Raw genomic sequence first — 16,460 nt, 5'->3', positions numbered from 1 at the left:
GCGTTCTGGCTCTAGAGTATCTATTCTTAACACTACACTAGAATAAAAGGGTCGGGCAGATAATGCTGAAACAGGTCACACTTCAACGTTGGATCGTGAAACACTCTTACTGGTGGCAGGAGCCCTGGTTCTGAGATCACAGTTTCTCCATCTGTAAAATGGAGATAATAACGACACTAGGAGTTTGGTGCAAAGAAGGAGTGAGATAATGAATGTGAAAGTGAACTTCAAATTATGTATTTGGCTCTACACACCAGTTTTTCGGAATAATGAGTACGCGAGCTCAAGAAATTGCAACAAATCAATCTGTGACGCTTATAGCAAGACTCCGCCCCTGAGGCTCCGCCCACCGCGAGCCGCAGGTGGGGCCGGCCGATCTTCTTTGCGCATGCGGAAACTGCTGCGCGCTCCCACCTCTCACCCAGGCTGAGAGTAGCTGCCGTTTCTGAGAGGACGATTCGTAAGGAGGCCCCTGGTGCGGTTTCCCTTTGCTCTCCCCTCTGCGGGCCCTGGCCGTACTTCAGCGGTGTCTAGAGCGTGGTCCGTTCTCGTCTACCTGCCTGACTTTCTTCAGAGGTAACTGTGGTTGGCCCAGTAGTCGGCTGTCGAAAGTGCCGGCCCCGGCGCCGGCGCCGGCCGCAGCCGGGTGGGAAGGCTCAAGATGGCGTGCCTGTTGGAGACCCCAATCCGCATGAGCGTCCTTTCGGTGAGTTACCGGCCGCAGCCGCTTGGCTGCCCGCCTGCCCGAGAGCTCGGGCCCAGCCCGCAGCATTCACCACCAACGCGGCGTGCCTCCTGGGCACCACTCCTTGGGGTGGCCTCCGGCTCAGCTCTAAGCAGGGGAGTTGAGAGAGGGTGGGCGGGGGGGAGAGACGGGACCCGGCCGAGCCCGAGACGTCTCCAACTCCGGGAGCGCTCACCGGTGCAGGTTCTCAGGACGGCGTCGGGCGGGCCGGGTGGTTGGACACACGGGCAGCTGGCCCGGCGGCGCGGCTTGGGCTTTGCCAGGCGTTTCACCGAGCCTTCTTACCGATGCCTCTTTCCTGGGGCCGAGCGCTTTGCCGTGTGAGGCGCCGGGTTTGCCGCTGGCCTGGGGGTGAGCGCCCACTCAGCCCTCCAAGGCTTTGGCAAAAAGAGACGGAGGCTTCTTGGCCCCCACTGTCTCGGGCTGCCAGGCCAGGTCTGTGTGGCTTCTATCGCGTCCCAGCACCCGGTCACAGGCTAGAGCTGCTTGCTTCTTGGCAACGGGAATTTCTTATCAGCTGCAACGTCTCCTAGTGTATGTAGTTATTTAAGCCCCTTTTCTCCGCTCTGCTGCGGAGTCTAGAGGAACCTGTGACTGGGCTTCCTTTTTCCTTCACGGGGAGTCAAACGTTGAAAAAAGAGATCAGATTTTCCTACTATTGAAAGAAGGGAATGTATTGACATGCCTGGAAGTAATACCTAGTTTGTTCGCTTAAATTTAAAAATGAAACTAAAACTTTCACCTTTGCTGTGTTGCTCTTGAGAGAACCAAGGACCGGGGGTGAAAGTTACTAGGAGATAACTTAGAAGGGTTTTGCAACAAATGAGAGCTGTCCAGCTCTGAGAATGGTCAGTTTACCAATGGTCCATTTGCTGTTGTTGGCAACAAGCAGGCAAAGACTGGTTGACCATCTTTTAGACTTATCGTGGAAGTCAGTCTGATGTTGAGAGGATGGTTGGATTATAGATGCCTTGTCAGGTACCTTGAGGCTGTGGCTCCAGCGGGTTTCTCTTCCCTGACTTCTCCCACAAACACAACTCACCTATCTGGAAGCACTTAGGACATTTGCTGCAGTTCACAGTTAGAGCATTGTGGCATATTCCACCTTGATTTATTTGGGCGGGGGTGGGGTGGGAGCTGTACACAAATTTGTCCTCTGGTCCATTTCAATAGTCCCTTTTCTTATTTTTAAACTGTAGCTGGGGAAATACTGCTCACCTAAGCATTGAATTAGCTTGTTACTGCACCTCTGACTGACACCTAGGAACATTTTGTGGGAGAGCAGGCCAATGACTTTCCCTCATTAGCTTTTTGTTGTTTTTTTAAGTATGCATCTGGACTGTTCTCAATTTCCTTAATTATCTAGCTTATCCTTCATTTGAAGCTTCTTTAGTTTTTGTACGTTGTCAACCCATGTAGTGTACAGTTGAAATTTTTGGGGTTTTTTTTTCACTCCCTCAGTAAATAATATTTCCTATTTTACTTTATTCAAAAACTTCTTGAAGAGTATTCCCTACTTCTAGTGGGCATTTGCTTTAGCCCTAGTCTCATTGGGGGCTTTTTTTTTTTTTTTTTTAAGGTTTTCACAGTCCCAAAGTTTGGTCTTTCAGTTCTTCAGTTCTGGAGCCTTGGGAAAACAGACCTTTGGATAAATGATTTAAACTGTCTAAACTCACTGATTATAATAATTTCAAGTGAAGCCTGTACCTTTCAAAGTTCTACCTAGGGCACCACTTTTTGAAATACAAAGTGCAAGTGGAACAGGAATTAATCATCAGAAATTATCTTGAAAATAATTGGTTCCTTTAATAGGCTACTATTTTGCACAACACCCAGTGCACAGTTGAGCTCAGCTATGCCTTCAGGAAGCTCACCATCTGAATGACTCCATAACCTGAGAAACATAATTCTCACCAGAGGCAGATCAAATGGTTTTAAAGAATTTCCATTCAAGGCCCTTTATACCTTCTCCTCTCTGAAAGATCTCATTCATTTTTATAACCTTAACTGTAATCAACTCACACATCTACATTGGCAGCCTTGACTGTTCTCCATCTAGTCTCACGTCTTCAGTTGTGTGGATGTTACCCATCACTTTCCAACAAAGCACATTCCTTCTCCTAAGAGAACTTAGTCCTGACTTCTCATTTCTGTTAATGGTATTATCTTTCATGGATCACCCACTGTTAAACCACTTGACTCATCATTGACTCTTCCCCCTTTCATGCCCCTATAGCTAATCAGTTCTTAAGTTCTGTTGGCTCTTCATTCTCAGTGTTTCTCACATCTGTCTTTTCCCATGACCACCCTCTCATTCCGGAACTTATCATTTTGTGCCTGCATTACCACAGTTCCTTGCAGTTATTTTTACTGCCTCTAGTGTCTTATCCTCTTAGTTGAATTCAGTTCTCTGCATTTATTTCCCTATACAGCACATCGGATGCACCGGTTCCCTGTTTCAATTCTTCAGTGGGTTCCTGTTGCTGAAAGGCTGATGTTCATATTCAGCTTTGTATATAAGATTCTTTATCCTCTGCATGAACCTCCTATCCCATATAAACTGGCTTTCTCAAGTTGAAGTGATCTTGGGTTCTTACAAAACCCAGTAACTCTTGTTGTCTGCCTGCTCATTTGCACATATGAATTAGAGCTTTGTATAGGTTTATTCATGTAACATATTTTGAGCTTCTGTCATTTGCCAGGCATGGCATTGAGTTTGGGAATACAGTGGTGAGCTACCTAGACTGTCTTTGCCTTCTTGGAGATTAGCCTAATGGAGAAAATAGACATCAAAATGTCACACAGTTTTTTGTGAATGGTGATTAGTGTTATGAATGAAAAATATAGGGTGCTGTACTAGCATGTAATAGGGGAACGTGTTCTAATATGGAGAGCAAAGAGAGCTAGGGAAGGTTTCCCTAAAGAAGTGACAATGAGCTAGAGTTCAAGGACAAGTAAGAACTAACTAGAAAAACAGAAGAACATTCCAGGCAAAGGAAACTGCTTTTGCAGTGGCCCTGAGGCTTTTAATAATTAGTCTGTTTTATCTTCTTAGAGAGTAAATTAATTCAGAGGTAAGTGCTTGACCTTTTCTTCTTCTTAACCCAACTACTTTTTATAGCACTATGTCTTTCATGTATTAGATTCTCAATAAATATTTGATTGAACTATTTATTTGGAGGAGTTGGACAAAATCTCCAGGTGTCTTTCTAGGCTACACCATGATCACCCCATCCCTGTAATGCATTTAGCATTACAACAACACTGTTTTCAACAAATTTATAAATTTTCCCATGTTTCCCAAACTTTTGGGTGATTTTACATTGATTGCATTTTTTTAAACGTTTTGTTTTGAGATAATGACAGATTCACAGAAAGTTGCAAAGATAGTACAGAGAGATCCCTGTGTATACTGTACCCAGTTCCCGTGTTTGGTCACATTTTATATAACTATAGTACAATATCAAAACCACAAAACTGATATTGGTATAAATATGTATACAGTTCTGTAATACCATAGTCAAGATCTCCCTCATGCTCCTTCTTTATAGTCACACCTGCCTACTGCCCCACACGCACTATCTCTAACCCCTGGTGACAACTAATCTCTTCTCCATCTCCATGATTTTGTCATTTTCTATAATGTTGCATAAATGGAGTCATACAGCGTGTGATCTTTTGAGATTGGCTTTTCTCGCTCAGTGTAATGCCCTGGAGATCCATTCAAGCTGTTGTATGTATCAGTAGTTTCTTCCTTTTTACTGCTGAGTAGTATCCTGTGGAATGGATATATAATATGGATGTTTGAAAGATAGTTTGCTTAACTGTTCACCTGTTAGAAATTTTGGGCATTTCCAGTTTTTGGCTGTTATAACCTGCTATGAACAAACATGTATAGGCTTTTGTGTGGACATAACTTTTTGTATCTCTGAGATAAATGCCCAATAGTGCAATTGCTAGGTTGTATGGTAAATGTATGTTTAATTCTTAAAGAAACTGACAAACTTTTCCAAAGTGGCTGTACCATTTTACACTCCCACCAGTTATGTTTGAGAGATTCAGTTTCTTTGCATGCTCACCAGCAATTTGGTATGTCATTATTTTTTATTTTAGCTGTTCTAATAGATACATAGTGATATCTCATCATGGTCTCAATTTACATTTCTGTAATGATTAGTAATGTCAAAAATATTTTCATTACTTACTTGCCATCCATATTTTATTGAAATATGAATAAAATATTCTATTGAAATATGAATAAAATATTTTAGTGAAATATGAATAAAATATTATAGTGAAATATTTTTTCACGTCCTTTTGCCCACTTTCTAGTTGGACTTTTTTTTTTACGCGGGCCTCTCACTGTTGTGGCCTCTCCCATTGCAGAGCACAGGCTCAGCGGCCATGGCTCACGGGCCCAGCCACTGCGCGGCATGTGGGATCTTCCTGGACCGGGGCACGTACCTGTGTCGCCTGCATCGGCAGGCAGACTCTCAACCACTGTGCCACCTGGGAAGCCCTGTTTGTTTTTTTACTGTAGAATTTTGAAGTCTCTTTATATATTCTAGATGTGAGTCATTGGTCAGATGGGTGCTTTGCAAATATTTTCTCCCCGTCTGTAGCTTATCTTTTCATCCCCTTAAACATAGGTTAAAAAATGAACTTTGATCTTAATTTCACACCTTGTACAAAAATTAATTCAAAATGGATCGTAGATTTAATTGTAAAATATAAAACTTTTAGAATAAACAAAATTTGCAGAACCTTGGGCTTGGTAAAGAATTCTTAGACATAACACCAGAAGTATGACCTATTTTTAAAAAAATTGGTATCAGACTTGAGATGAAAATTTATGCCTTTTGAAAGACCCTGTTAAGAGGATGATTACAGTTTACTTTGGTCAGTTTGTAGTGATTTGAGAGAGACAAGATAATAAAATGCCTTTGAATCATACTGTAGGCTGGCACAGACAGCTAAGGCCTTTGTTACATTTATTTCCCAGTGCCATTATGCCTATTTGATGAGCAGTTATTTGCACTGTATAGGGTATTCCAAGTCTGGATATTCCTTGATTATGTTCTGTTCTTGATGATTATAAGCATTTGTTGGTCTTCAGGTGCACAGTGATTTGCTCTCTTACATGGACAACTGACAAGAGCTAAAAAAATTTTTTTCTGTGAGGTTAAGCTCAACTATCTTATAAGTATGAATTTGCCCTCTCTTGGTTTTTAGTAGTAAATGCAAAGTAAAATCTTGTAAGCACATTTTAAAGTTTCCCGTTTGTTTTCTCTACAAAACACCAGCAAGCACAGGATATGTCAGGAGGTGGTCCTAAAAGAAAACCAGTATGAACTTCCTAATCTTTAATGACAATGTGGGAAGAATGGGAGATGCTCATCGTATGTTTCTGGACATCTTCTATCTTTTTAAGGAATGATTGCCACCTGAATTCAGACAGCGAATGCTCAGGAAGTCTTTTAAGCTTTACCAAGAGTTAGGTAAGGTCTTCAGTTTCACTTGGATATTTATATCTAGCCTTCTTGTCTCCTCCCATTCTCATCAAGAATTTTAAAGTAGTACCAGGAGCCAGGAATTTCAGTTACTCTGACTTGTATCTTTTTGATTTCTGATTTGGCCGTTGTTTTGCAGTGTAATATGTTATGTTGGCTTCTAGGTAAAGATATGGATTTATTGACAAAGGATGATTTCTGTTATCTTCTGGAAATTGGAGAGCAGCTGCCTTCCCTGAGCTGTAGTGCTATGATCCTTAGGACTGTTTAGCTAGGAATGAAAAGTATTCCAAATAAGAGCTGTTTTGCGGAAACAGCCCCCACTTGTCACTTTGGTAGAAGAAAACTGTTTTGATCTCATTTCATAAACTCAGAAGAATAAAGAGTTAGCTACATTCTCTGGCATATTCATAAAACAGTTATTGGAGGAGGGGGAATGATGAGATGGTGTTATGCTTTCTATTAAAAATGAGAAGTTATGGTCCAGTGGGAAGAGTTTCCAGCCTATAGAATCTATTAATATTTGGAGATCTTTACCACCTGCAAAATGATTAGAGAACACATGATTCTTCTGTTTCTGGAGTGTTTTAAGAATTTATTAAGCTTTCAAAAAGTTGTAAGATGTGACTGATTGGATGAGGGGAATGAGGAAAAGGAAAGAGTCATAATCATGATCAGGCATGATTGACAAGATTTTTAGTTTTATATCTAGGTGGTATCCTCTACTGAGATGGTGAGGATTAGGAGCTGAACATGTTAGAAGAGTAAGGAGGAAGAATGAGTTTCATTTTGGACATGCTGAGTTTGAAGTGTTTTATGGGAATTCATTTAGAGGTGTCCAATAGGCAGCTGGATATTCTGGAATGTTTTCCACACCACCAAGCAATTCTCTGGTTCTCTATGGATACTAGCTGGGTGTCCTACAATTTAACTCAATTCTGACACTATTTACTTGGAGATAGTGTCAGATTCCACAGGTTAAGTCCTGCAAGACTGCCCCCACCTCAGACAGCAGTTGCAAGTCCAGGTTGTTCTCCTGTCCTCTGACTGACCAGTTATAAATCAGGGGTTCCCACTGCTCCCTCCTCAAATTCAGTCATTTGTCAGAATGGTTCACAAAGCTCAGCAAAACATTTATCTTATAAAAGATTCAGATGAACAGCCAGGTGAAGAGGTACATAGGGCAAGATCCAGAAAGGTCCCAAGTGCAGGAACTTCTGTCCATGTGGAACTGGGGTGCACCACCCTCCTGGCAGGTGGATCCATTCACTTACCTGGAAACTTAATCACGTTTTATTCAGAGTTTTTATAGAGCGTTAATATCCAGCCTCCCACTCTTCCACTTCCCAGAGGTTGGTGGATGGGACTGAAAGTTCCAGCCCTCTAATCACTTCGTCTTTTGGGTAACCAGTCCCATCTTGAGGCTATCTAGGGGCCCCAGCCTAATCGTTCATTAGCAAAACTCTTGAAAGATGTTCCTTATGAATAAGTAAAGACATTGATGTCACCCAGGAAATTTCAAGGTTTCAGGACCTCTGTGCCAGGAAGTGGGAGAAAGACCAAATACATTTATTAAACCACAGATATAGAAGTCTAGTGCTTAAACCTGGGGAGATGATGATTATTGGTAGTCATCAACACATTGACCGAGTTCTTAACGTTTTAAGGGTAAGAGGCTCAACACCATCTTCCCCAGAAAAACATGCATCTGCCTAAAGAATCACATAATTTCAAGGGGCTCATAGATTCCCTGAAACCCACACATAAATCTTGAGTTAACAGTTCCTATTCTTTATTCATTCCAAAGTCAGTCACAAAAGCATAGAGCAAAATTTAAAACTCATTTTCAATCATTTTGGAATGGTAAAAATTGTAACAACAAGGTTTTAAAGCTCACATAAGGTATCATATGGGGGATTTGGCTCTGAAGAACTGTAATCTTTTTCCCAGATTATGCCAGTGATCTTCCCCAAGGTGTACTGTTTGTACAGAAAGGGCTTTGTGTAGCAGATGGTATAGCAGGCCTGGGAGGCAGAGCTAGATGAGAGATCTAAGCCAGGACAAAGTAAGGCACTGTGGATCTGGGCATAGGCAAGGTGGAATAGACAGAAATTGCAAGTGGCCCGTGATACTGGCATAATAGTCACAGGCCACAATGTGGGTGATGGGTCAGGCAGATCCTGAGTGGTACTGTGGTCGGAAAGCTAATGCACCAATTGCTGGAAGTGACGGGCTGAGTATGAGTCAAGCACCATGGATAGCTCTGAGGCAAGGGTGTTTACTGCCTCTAAGAATCTGAAGCAAATAAAGCCTTTTGAAAAAAAAAAAAAAATCAGAAGGCAGCTAGCCTGTCTGGACTGTACCACCTCTGAGGTGTACCATGAAAGATGGTACCCTGGATCTCAAAGTCATTACATGATTGCAGTCTTGAAGAATAATTTAAACTATTCTTATGGTCAAGGACAACATCACCCGTGCCTGAATGGCCTCACTCTGTTATGTCAGGATTAAGAAGTAGGCATTTGAATGCATCCTAGTGGATTTCCTGGGCTATCTTATCATTTTGGAAGGCATCTAAATGAACCTTTGCCAACCCAGAGAATACCTCAAGCTTTATAAAACTCCTCACAATCCTTGTCACTCTAATGTCCCATATTAGGTTCTTGCTCCCTTGGACTTCCAGATTCTGCTGTTTTGCACCATAAATCCTTACATGGTCCACTTACTCTGTCCAGAGGGATCTCTTCTTGGTCCTCAGTCTTCAGACATTCTTGTCTACATTGAAGAGTAAATGAATAGAATTTAATAGTGAGAAAGAAATCGTCTAGACCCAAATAGCTCTTTGTGATTTGTACCATACTTTAAAGGGATAAACATTGCAGTACCTGATTAGAAAGAAGCATGAATGCTAAATTGCTTCCAGTTCTTGAGACCACCTAAGCATCTTTATAACATGTTGATACGATATACAAGGGCTATAATAATATTTTATTACATTAAAAACTCACTACTGTGCTCTGGCTTTCCTATTATGAAAAAAAAATCCCCCTTTGGGTAAGTAAAGTTATGGAATCTTTGCCTGAAAGAAGCCTGCAGATAATCTTTAGTTTGTCCTTGTCTGTTTTTTATTGATGAAAACTGAGAACCAGAGACTGACCTGTCCACTGTCATATACTATTGTCTATGAAGTGTTGTAGTCAGATTTCCAAACACATAGAGGAAAAATTTGTGTGCACAGCCTTACATTTTAGAATTTTATTTTCAAACTTTATATGACTACTGATTTATTAGCTCTTTATTTTAAAATAAGTTCTCTTAACATGTGAAATCTGATTTTCAGTCTTAATTACTTATTGAGAGGTCAGGGCTGCTTCTTATCCAAGTAGATTAAGTTTAAAATTATATATTTCAGTATTTTCATAATTGTGTTTATGAGATTGAAACATTATATTCTAGGAATTTTGGTTGTCATAAGTATGTTACATTCTGCACTGATGGGACCCAGCCAAACTGAAGTGCCATTTTATAAACTTCCCAAAGTTGCTAGAGACTTCAGAAAAGCAGGGCTTTGGTGAATTTTGGGAGGAAGGATGCTGCAAACCTCTAGGATCACCTAAGAATGAATCCCATAATAATAAAAAAAAATGTAAAGATAAAAATAGTTTAGGGCTTCCCTGGTGGTGCACTGGTTGAGAGTCCACCTGCCGATGCAGGGAACATGGGTTCGTGCCCCGGTCTGGGAAGATCCCACATGCCGCGGAGCGGCTGGGCCGGTGAGCCATGGCCGCTGAGCCTGCGCGTCTGGAGCCTGTGCTCCGCAACGGGAGAGGCCACGGCAGTGAGAGGCCCGTGTACCGCAAAAAAAAAAAAAAAAAAAAAAAAGTTTAAAAAATACTATATGATGGGTCTGCAAAAATTGAATGAGAATCTGATTGAATCCTAATGGGGCCAGAAGTTTACTAGAATACAAAAAAGTAAAAGAAAGGAAAAATCAAAATATCCACAAAATTTGGGGTTTACTTAGGCATTTTCTTCTAATTTTTCTTCCTTTTGGAGGCAAGTAGGAATTTTTTAATACATAGGGAGGGCATGATAGCCATCTGCAAGGAAAAGGTCAGTCTTTGTTATATTATCCTTTTTTGTATTGTTCCAGAGGGAGGTAGGGTTTTTTTCCCCTCAAAGTTAGGAAAAAATTCTCTAGTTCCTGGACTTCAAATTGAATAATTGTGAATCTGTGAGTGATCTAAGCAGTACAGTTACTTGGCATTTCAGAAAATTGTCAAAGTGACAGTAGGAAGCATTTGTTTGGACTGAGAGTTGGAGGCATCAGAAAATCAAATTTTCGTTTCAAAATGTTTGGGATGGAGAAGAGGTTCTGGAGCTCCCAGCTGACTGGAATGTTAAGAGCTGTTTCAGTTAGTAGTTCTCAACTCTGCTAGACTCCACATCCCCTTCTTAAAACGTATTTTGAAGCACCTCCTTGGCTCTCCTGGAATGAAATTCATAGATAACTGCTCTTACATGTAAATTTTTAAGAGTTGGCATAATGCCTCAGCTGTGTTAAGGGAGAAAGAGCAGGAAACTAATTTATATTATTTAAATGAGTAAATACTCAGGTACTAGAAAGAAGTAATAAAATAGTGATATATTTACAAATAAGGGTAGTTTAACTGTAAATATGACTGCTGTAAGACAGTGATATAGGTATGATGTGATGGCTACTTAAATACAATAAGTGATACTGTTTTTGATGTGATTTTTTTGAAGTGAACAACTTTTGATAAAGTTCCTAACAACACAAAGTACACCCTTTCCTGTATTCATATGGGAGTTGCATTCTTGGAAAATGGTATAGTAAAATGATGCGAAACACATTTTTTGTTTATATGTAAAATGGAGTTAGAGTCTAGGCTCAGGCAATTAAAGTTTATTTTCCTACATGACTGCATAGTGGAAAGTCTTTTCGAGTATGGGCCTGTTGTCCCACTCACTGCAGGACATCTAGCATCCTTAGCCCTTGCCCACTAGATATCAGTAGCACCTATTGCCATTTTGACAACCCAAAATCACTTCCATAGATTTAAAGAATATATCTTAGGCAGTAGTGTCCCTGTTTAGAACTACTGTTTAGAACTACTGAGATGCTGAGTGTATGGTGTTCTCTGGGGGGGGATGTATTAGTACACTTCCCTCTTTCTCTCCTGCACTTCTCCCTCCCCGCAGCTTGTGCAGTGTATAGTAAAAGGAGATGGAAATAAAATGTGCTATTAAACATTTTCCCCCATAGCATGTATAGCCCTATAATATTCTATAACGTTTATTTATTATGTTTATTGCTTTTTATCTTTCTCCCCTTGCTGAAATGTAAGCCCTGCAAAGTTGGGCTTTTTTTGGTTCTTGCCTAGAACAGTGCCTGCATAGCTGTCTAAATATTTGTTGACTGAATTAAAGAGTACAGCTTTAGCTTTGTTTTGTATTCCCAAGTGTATACTGTATCACTATAATACTAAATTGCGTTTCTCAAACACACCACATTGCTTCAGAACTCTTTTGCGTGTGCTGTGCTCTCCGCCTAGAGTCCTTAGCTTTTTTTTCCTCCCCATTTCACCTAGCAAAATAATACTAGTCTTTCAGATTAATCATCCTTGCTGCTTAGATACCACCTCCCATTCCACCCCTAACTTCAGTTAATTGTATCTTCAGCTTTCTTTTTATCTTGTGTTCACTTTTATGGTTACACTTATCCTGTGTTAGAAGTGACAACTGTAACTTACTTACCTATCTGTTTCCTTTCTGTGCTGTGAATGAGTTGAGGGTAAGGGACTCTATCTTAACTCTGTTACCAGCACCTAGTAAATTAAATATATTCACATGTTGAATTTCAGCATGAAATAGGTTTTAAACTGAAGCTTTATAGAGCTCAAACATTCTGTTGTTTGGGTTGTGCTCCTTTCATCTCTTCCCTAAACCAGGATTTTCCCTGACAATGCTGAATGATCAACATTATGAACAATTTTATCTTGAAGTTCCTAGTAGTTTGGAATAATTGACACATGAAATTTTGATTAATATGGCAACAACTAGTTTAAACATTCATTTCTCAGGGGTCAGAATTCCCCAGTGAGATTTGTAATATTCCAATTTCTAAAGAACATGTGAATTAAATGAGAAAATAGATATGAAAATACTTTGTAAACTGTAACATACTAAACAAGTGTCAGGTATTATAAAAATATTTGTATTCTGTCTACCTTTTCTTTCTGATTTGGTGTATGGGTACGAGAACACTATAAATTGATTATTCCTTGCGACTTCCCTGGCAGTACAGTGGTTAAGACTCTGCGCTTCCACTGCAGAGGGCGCAGGTTCGATCCCTGGTCAGGGAACCAAGATACCTCATGCCAAGATGCAGCCAAAAAAAAAAAAAAAAAAAAAATTACTCCTTGAACTATATATTGGTATTCGTAGCTGTGATTTTATATTGTCTGAGTCCATGGTTATACCTACAGTTATAATGCAAGTTAGTAATAAAAAGTGCACTAAGGATTACCTTACATATTTTTAACAGTTATTTTAAATCTCAAGTAATGAAAGTTTAGATTTCTAAGGTCAGCATTCAAATGCATATTTATTTCTTGCTAAGTACTTAGCTTGGTCTGAGAAAAAAGCTGCTATCGGGTGAGGAAAGGTATGTCTGAATAATTAGGCTTTAATCATGAATATGACTATAAATAACTGAGAAGAGCATTAGTACATTTGTTAAGGCAATTATATTTTTTATACAAAAATAGGCTTTTCCTGAAATCCGTGTTTATATGGTTCATTTACAGTGTATAGGGGTTTTTCTTGTGTGTTATCTCATTTGATCCACACTCTGAGCTATGTGGTAACGTTACCATTTTATACTTGAAGAAACAGTCTCAAAATATTATTTTTGCCCTATGTCACAAAGCTACCAAGTGGTAGAAGTAGGTTTCAAACCCATCTTCTGATCCCAAGTCATATATTCTTCTACCATTCAATGCCTGAATATGGTAGGATTAAAGAACATACTATTTTAATGAAATACACATAGAGCAAGATTTTAATGAAATAAAATAGTTTGATATTTTCTTATTTACACTTAAACCCTCACTCTTCATTGTCTAATAAACCCATTGTTTCACTTCAGGTTTTAGAACTTCAGTTGAACGAATTTACTTCTTCTATTCTTTGTGTTAAATCCCATTCGTGGCAAGTCTGGGACTTAATAATTTGGCATTCAGAACCTTTCCCGAAGAATTTTTTTCAAAAGGCAGGGTTTTAATTTACCCCAATCATGCGTAGTTTATTCAGAAGGGCAATTAGAGATTGTTCTGGTTTGCCTTTTCAGTATGTCTGACCAGTTTTCTGAGCTATCTCTAATTTATTAGAGATAAATTTTGTGCCACTAAAGAGGAATAAAAGGTAGGGCGAGCATATAAGCCCGGTTTGTCTCCAACACTCTTCATTTATGTGTTATTCTGTGACAAGTATTAGTAGTGCCCTCTTTCAGTCTTAAAATTATCCTGGTTTGGATGATAAATTTGAAGGTAGATTCATTGTCTGTTTATTGTTATGTAACAGATTACTTAGCTGCTTAAAGCAACATTTATTATCTCACAGTTTCTGTAGGTCAGGAATTCAGATGTGGCTTAGCCCCAGAGTTCCTTGTGAGGTTGCAGTCAGGGTGTCAACAGGAGCCACGTTTCAAGGCTCAGTTGAGGGAGAATCCATTTCCAAGCTCACTCACAGGATTATTGGCAGGGTTTAGTTCCATGTGGGCTGTTGAAACGAGGGCCTCAGTCCCTTGCTGGCTCTTGGCCAGGGGCTCCCCTTAGTTCCATGCCATGTGGGGCTCTCCATAGGACAACTTACAACATGGAAGCTGGCTTTTGACTGAGGGAGGGAGGGAGAGACAGACAGACAGACACAGACATGGCCACAGAGAGAGGGAGAGCTCTGCAGTGACATCCTATCACCTCCACTGCTTTCTGCTTGCTAGAATCAAGTCACTACAACCAGTCTTCACTCAAGGAGAGACATCACAAATGGTCACCCTACTAAAAGGGAAATTGCTTCCACATTAATAGTTCTCCACAGTGGAACGCAACTCATTACCTGTTTCTGTTTTCCTTCAAGAAGAAATTTGCTACAAGCTTCTCTTCCTTCTTTAATGTTTAGTACCTGTTCGTACATATGTACATTCAGCTCTACTAAATTCTAAATACTAAGTCACAAATTTGGTGTATACAAACTTTCTGCTTGAAAGGATTCATGTACATTTTTACATAATATAATTTGGAGGGGTGCTATTAAGCGTAAAAATGTAACAGTTTTTAATCTATACGTTTGTGGTGGCTTCTGCAGCTTTGAATGGGTACAGTAAGTTTAGAGCTAGGTTTCGAGGGCTTTCTAGGTCATTTGTTTGAAGCCTTGTGCCAAAAGGCAGAGGTCATAGTGTGACCCTGGCTAGCACTACTCTCCTTCATGGGCACAGACTGTACCCTGAGCTTTAGCTGGCTGCTTGGCACATTCACTGGATCGGTTGGGAGGATGGAGGATCACTGTGTGTACAAGCCCTTCCAGCTACCGGAAGCTACAGAGTAATTTAAAAGGGTATTAGTGTAATATTCCATTGTATATATGTGCCACATACAATGGAATATTACTCAGCCATAAAAAGAAACGAAATTGAGCTATTTGTAATGAGGTGGATAGACCTAGAGTCTGTCATACAGAGTGAAATAAGTCAGAAAGAGAAAGACAAATACCGTATGCTAACACATATATATGGAATTTAAGGAAAAAAATGTCATGAAGAACCTAGGGATAAGACAGGAATAAAGACACAGACCTACTAGAGAATGGACTTGAGGATATGGGGAGGGGGAAGGGTAAGCTGTGACAAAGCGAGAGAGAGGCATGGACATATATATACTACCAAACGTAGGGTAGATAGCTAGTGGGAAGCAGCCGAATAGCACAGGGAGATCAGCTTGGTACTTTGTGACCGCCTGGAGGGGTGGGATAGGGAGGGTGGGAGGGAGGGAGACGCAAGAGGGAAGAGAGATGGGAACATATGTATATGTATAACTGATTCACTTTGTTATAAAGCAGAAACTAACACACCATTGTAAAGCAATTATACTCCAATAAAGATGTAAAAAAAAATCTTAAAAAAAAAGAATAAATGAAAATATTTTCATCAAAAAAAAAAAGAATAAAAAATAAATAAAAGGGCATTAGTGTTTTGAAGTGAGCATGAAGCCACGTCTTGAAAGAACAGATCATCAGACACTCTTTTAACCTTTTGGCCTCTGTGGGCAGGAGGGAGGAAGAAACTCCAGTGTTTGTCCTATTTCAGGGGTAAATTAGTGCCTAGATCAAACTGTCCCTCCCCAACATTCAGGATTAAGCTCTTTATCTCTGTTTACATCAACTACCACAGGAAGCCCAGGACTCTAGGGTCCTTCCTCATGCGCATGTGTCTCTGTCCATTTACTTTTCTATCCAGATCCCTTGCCTCTCTCCCGCTTCTTTCACTGGGTTTCTGTTATCCTCACCCTCTTGTCTGAACATTTCCTTCATCTTTTTGTTTAGACTGAAACCAGGCTTTTCACCTCTTGACACCCTTTTCCTCAGCTTTCTCCTGCAGTCTTCTCAGCTGTTGGCTCTTTTTCTTCCCATATCCCTCATATCTCTAGGCCTAGAAGTGGAGACAGAGAATTGCTCCTCATTGCTCTTTTCAGACCCCTCTCTTCCCTTTTCTCTAAACATTCCAGCTCTGAATCTCATCAGACTCTACCTTGTAGTCATCTATAGATCCCCTGGATCATTCCCCCTCATTTCTTTAAGATTTTAGCTCCTAGCTCATGTTCACTTTTTCTAGCACTATTTCTGTGATAATTTATGGAAATTTCATTACCTATGTAGACAATTTTTCTAAAACTCTAGACTTGCCCAATGATCATATCCTCTGTGTTCCCTTGAGGTGTTTGTCCACATGGTTATTTCCTAGACCTTGACGTTACCAATAACTAAAACCCCTTCATAATCTCTTCAGTTTTACAAATTCTGGTCACCACCTTCTGTCCTCCCAAACCACTCCTTCTACCCGAACACCTACAAGCCTTCGTCAATCCCCCTGTTACCTGCATTCCATTAATCCTACCGCTTTTTCATTG

General features: G+C 40.2%; 1 protein-coding gene across 7 annotated transcripts in view; it reads left to right on the top strand.

Annotated features, from left to right (window-relative positions):
• The first annotated feature begins 426 nt into the window (after positions 1-426).
• Positions 427-16,460, top strand: part of ARMC8 (armadillo repeat containing 8) — a 106,520-nt gene continuing 90,486 nt past the window's right edge. For 4 of the 7 annotated variants that reach the window (XM_019934228.3, XM_019934227.3, XM_019934225.3 and 1 more), the window contains exon 1: positions 429-706. Coding sequence is in view for 5 of the 7 variants with exons in the window: in XM_019934227.3 (XP_019789786.1) it covers positions 662-706 (45 nt within the window). In the remaining 2 variants the exon portion in view is untranslated. Of the gene's footprint in view, positions 707-16,460 lie in introns of all 7 variants that reach the window. The other 3 variants (XM_019934229.3, XM_073803787.1, XM_073803788.1) reach the window with 2 other exon arrangements.

This window comes from Tursiops truncatus, chromosome 4, assembly GCF_011762595.2.
Source record: "Tursiops truncatus isolate mTurTru1 chromosome 4, mTurTru1.mat.Y, whole genome shotgun sequence".
NCBI classification, from domain to species: Eukaryota; Metazoa; Chordata; class Mammalia; order Artiodactyla; family Delphinidae; genus Tursiops; species Tursiops truncatus.
The sequence above is the reverse complement of the archived record's forward strand: the minus strand, read 5'-3'. Positions and strand labels throughout refer to the sequence as shown.